This window comes from Hypomesus transpacificus, unplaced genomic scaffold (assembly GCF_021917145.1).
Source record: "Hypomesus transpacificus isolate Combined female unplaced genomic scaffold, fHypTra1 scaffold_343, whole genome shotgun sequence".
NCBI lineage: Eukaryota > Metazoa > Chordata > Actinopteri > Osmeriformes > Osmeridae > Hypomesus > Hypomesus transpacificus.
This window is the reverse complement of record NW_025813869.1, coordinates 87,935-92,170: the sequence shown is the minus strand read 5'-3', so window position 1 is coordinate 92,170 and position 4,236 is coordinate 87,935. Positions and strand designations below refer to the sequence as shown.

General features: G+C 50.9%; 1 protein-coding gene across 1 annotated transcript; it reads right to left on the bottom strand.

Moving 5' to 3' along the window:
- Window positions 1-865: 865 nt before the first annotated feature.
- On the bottom strand, window positions 866-3,629 carry LOC124464449 (muellerian-inhibiting factor-like). The gene is made up of 8 exons (XM_047016315.1): window positions 3,592-3,629; window positions 3,112-3,480; window positions 2,844-3,019; window positions 2,652-2,760; window positions 2,448-2,556; window positions 1,823-2,247; window positions 1,452-1,729; window positions 866-1,327 (listed from the first exon to the last, which is right to left on the bottom strand). Coding segments are annotated over exons 1-8 (1,614 nt in total). The 5' UTR covers window positions 3,593-3,629; the 3' UTR covers window positions 866-1,180.
- Window positions 3,630-4,236: the final 607 nt, after the last annotated feature.

The following is a 4,236-nucleotide window of genomic DNA, read 5'->3' as shown; positions in this document are numbered from 1 at the left end:
AATTAGTTTTTGGTAAGCTCCACTAAAATAGTGAGCCATGCATTTCTAAAATATTATGAAGACTTTTTTTATTTGGAGGATCCAAAGCGCACAACACTCCATTGTACTCCGCTCAGTTATTTACACCGAGTGCCTCCACAATGGCCGTGCGTCCGGGTTACTGCCCAGAACGTGACGTCGGTGAAAACCCTCTATTTGTATGTATTTTAGATGTATTCTAGCGGGTTTGTCACCGTGGCCTGGATTGTTTACTATAACTAGCCGATATATATAGAGCCGAAATTAGTAACTAAGATTGGGGCCAGGGGCTTCCTTGGCTAAGTACTATGTACTGCTATTTAATCATGTAAATACAAAAATATTTATATATATCCCCCTGGCCCCCTAATTTTTTGTATATATTGAGTCTGAAAACACACAACCTTATTAGGAGGACATTTGATAATGGTTTTAGATCAATATTTATCCTAGCGTCACCGTGACCTGGATTATTTACCGTAATCATCCATACATATAGAGCCGAAAAGTAATCTAAGCTGGGGTCAGGGGATAAATACTAACAAATCATTTGTGATATATTCCTTGTCTCTCCACCTATTGGAAACACACACAGACAGGCTGGAAACAAACACAAACACACACACACACACACACACACACACACACACAAACACACACACACACAAACACACACAATCGACTAAGCCTGTTATTAGGATGACATTTTGTAAGGCATATGATATGGTCTCTTGCAGTAATAATGTCCTGTTGCAAATGAAGCCTTTTAGCGCAGCAATCAAAGGTGACAATAATTACAAGGGGTCCTGGTTCTTTTAAAATGCACTTTATTAAAACGTACTACAGAACTGAAAGCGATCATTTAGGTGGGGCGAGGGAAGGTTGGGGAGGGTTTCTTGCACTGGTGTGACCAACTGATACCATTTGGCACTTTGGTTTGAACTCACACTGGAGCCCCTGGAGCCCCGTTGTAATGTTTCTAATATGCATATTGAAGAAACTTGGGTTCATCAAAAATGTATTAACTAAGTAGCAACTAACAAACTCGCAAAATTACATTGTGCAAGCAAACATACCCTTTATTTTCCACGTAACACCTAGTCATTAAGGGACTGTAAAAAGAAGGGTAACCCGCCTCCTCTCCACCTTCCTTTTTTCCTCTTTAGCGACAGCCACACTTCTTGGCCACCATGTTGTCCTTTATGATGATGGTGACTCCGTTGTTGTAGTCCAGCTCCACCACTGTTAGGGGGCCGTACTCCAGGGGCACACAGCAAGGGCTTCGTCCCAGCTTCTGCCCTCCCTGCACCTGCACACAAACAGGCTGGTCAGAGCTGCACTTCCACCTTGTTCCGGCACTGAGTAGGGTGTAGGCGAAGGTATAATGAACATGGTGTAAGTGTAGTGTACAATATGCTGGGTGTGCAGGATACCTGGCTGTTGAGCAGCATGACATGGTTGTTGCCGTCAACGCCCTGCAGGATGGGGAAGTGGCAGCTGCCCTCACAGTTTTTGATGTCGGCGCGGGGCGGGTCCCTGAAGAATCTTTCTAGGGATACGGTCAGACTGTGCAGCTGGCAGACGGAGCTCTGCTCAGGGGATGCCCGCGCCACACGCAGGCCCCGCTTCACCTCCCGCTGCCCCTGAACCATGTGCAGGGCCTTCAGCAGGAGCAGGGCCCGGTACTGCCTCTCTCTGGAGCCACCCCCACCTGGGGATGGGGTCACCCCCCGTTACTGACACACACACTCACCAAAGACAGGCCATACAGATCTTTATGAGCATCTTAATCAAGAATGTGGACCTTTATGCAGTTCCTCTCCTGGCCTGGGGAGGGCGCTGAGCTCCTGCAGCCTCCACAGCCTGTCCATGCCGCTGAATCCCAGCTCCTCCCGCCCCAGACGGCCCACGGCCTCCGCCAGCCGCAGCCTCAGGGTCTCCAGCAAGCCGGGGGTCAGGGAAAGCTCCCCACTTTGGCCCCCCAGCAGGGCCCCCCCCTGCCCCCCCAGCACTGGCCTCCTCTGGGGGAAGGAGAACAGCGTGGGGCCAGAGGAGTTGATGAGGCCGAGGAGGAGTGCCTCACTGGAGGAGGGGCCCAGGGGGAGGGGGGGCAGGGAGTTCAGGGAGGCCAGGGGCAAGGGGGCGGAGTTCTGGAGGGGCACTTGTGGGAGCACCTCAGACAGGAAGCTCTGGAGCTCACACAGGAAGCCGCATGGCTCCGGTGGCTCTCTGGGGAACACAGATGAACAACTCTGAACTCAGGAAGGATCATCAAGTCATGGTTTGGCAATTCTGCAATTCTGTGACATAATACAATTTGGATGACGCTTTGGACAAAATAATCTGCGACCTGAATAAAATATACAAATGTACATTTTATGATGAGCTGGCTTAGAAAGTGATTTCATTGTGAAACAATGAAACGCTACCTCTTTCCTGTCGCTCTATCCAATGATAACAGTAGCAGAGGGGTCATAATGATTTCACTTGATGTTTCTCCACCAATCAGAATACTTTGTAGCTCAGACAACTTTTTCCCTGCAGAGAGAGAAGGGGTTAGAGAGGTTTAACTAGCCAAAGAAGTGGATCTGAACTGTGGTTCAGATGAAGTATAGCTGAACATTGGTTCATGCCTGATTCTGTTTCCGGTGTCTTCAATGTGACAGAAACTCTCCATTTGTGGCCCCCTGAAGGCTGTCCAGTCAGAACCAGGTACTGGGTCTTCGATGACAGACACAGCGTCTGGGAGACACAGAAACATTTAAAGTCAAGACCACAACTTCCCTGGCCTGGGGGCGGGGCCTAGGAGATGGGCGGAGCCTCACTTGTGTAGGAGGTTGGAGGGCAGGGCTGGTGAAGGAGACCTCCATGTCTGAGGTTGTCATGGGAACACTGGAAGCCAGGGCGAGGACAGGATGCAGCTTCAGGAGTGGAGAGAGGGGGAGGTGAAAGGTCAACACCAGCCGTCCTCCCTCTCCTCCTCCCTTCTCCTCCACCAGCTCTGTGTGAATGAACACAATTAAAACATTGTTATTAAGATGCATGATGTGCTGAATATGAACCGAGCGAGGCGGGGTGTGTCTCCGTGGTGACCTGTTTCAGGGTGCATGACACGCAGTCTGTCCCCAGCACCAACCAGCCGTGCCAGGGCAGCGACAGGGCTCCCCTCCGACCCCGGGCACACTCCAAACCGGACCAGAGCCTCCTGGCCCCCGTGCCCCCCTCGGGGGGGCCAGCCCTCCTTTAAGGCTGAGATCATGTGTTCCAGGGGGCCTCGTCTGGGGGCTCCAGGGTGGAGGGGTGAGGAGGGGGCTTTATGATGGTCTGAACCTTCAACTGCAGGGGATGTGCTGACCAGAACCAGCTGCAGGGCCAGAACTAGGCAACGGTTCGGGGTCAGCCCCCTCCAGGGACTGGCAACCTCACTCAGACTCTGGAGAGACAGGAGACACCTGTACGACACTGGGGGAGAGAGGAGAGGGGGGAGGATGGAGAGAAAGAGAGGAATCTCACTGGACTGATATTCCACTGTATGGCTGTGAAATGCAGGAGAGTGTTGTACAAGTGTTTTACTTATATGTCCTTGCCGGCTCCAAGTGTGGGCTGGGTCGTGTCCTGCAAGATAACACAGAAAGAGTCTAATTTAAGGTCTCAGAATCAGTAGCTCTTCCTGCCACTTCCCCATCCTGCAGGGCGTTGACGGCAACAACCATGTCATGCTGCTCAACAGCCAGGTATCCTGCACACCCAGCATATTGTACACTACACTTACACCATGTTCATTATACCTTCGCCTACACCCTACTCAGTGCCGGAACAAGGTGGAAGTGCAGCTCTGACCAGCCTGTTTGTGTGCAGGTGCAGGGAGGGCAGAAGCTGGGACGAAGCCCTTGCTGTGTGCCCCTGGAGTACGGCCCCCTAACAGTGGTGGAGCTGGACTACAACAACGGAGTCACCATCATCATAAAGGACAACATGGTGGCCAAGAAGTGTGGCTGTCGCTAAAGAGGAAAAAAGGAAGGTGGAGAGGAGGCGGGTTACCCTTCTTTTTACAGTCCCTTAATGACTAGGTGTTACGTGGAAAATAAAGGGTATGTTTGCTTGCACAATGTAATTTTGCGAGTTTGTTAGTTGCTACTTAGTTAATACATTTTTGATGAACCCAAGTTTCTTCAATATGCATATTAGAAACATTACAACGGGGCTCCAGGGGCTCCA

Excerpts from the sequence above, each read along its gene's own strand:
- LOC124464449 (XM_047016315.1), bottom strand. Across the intron at positions 2,248-2,447 it reads GATAGAGCGACAGGAAAGAG|AGAGCCACCGGAGCCATGCG; the intron begins GTAGCGTTTCAT and ends TGTGTTCCCCAG. Across the intron at positions 1,730-1,822 it reads AGGAGAGGAACTGCATAAAG|GTGGGGGTGGCTCCAGAGAG; the intron begins GTCCACATTCTT and ends CCCCATCCCCAG.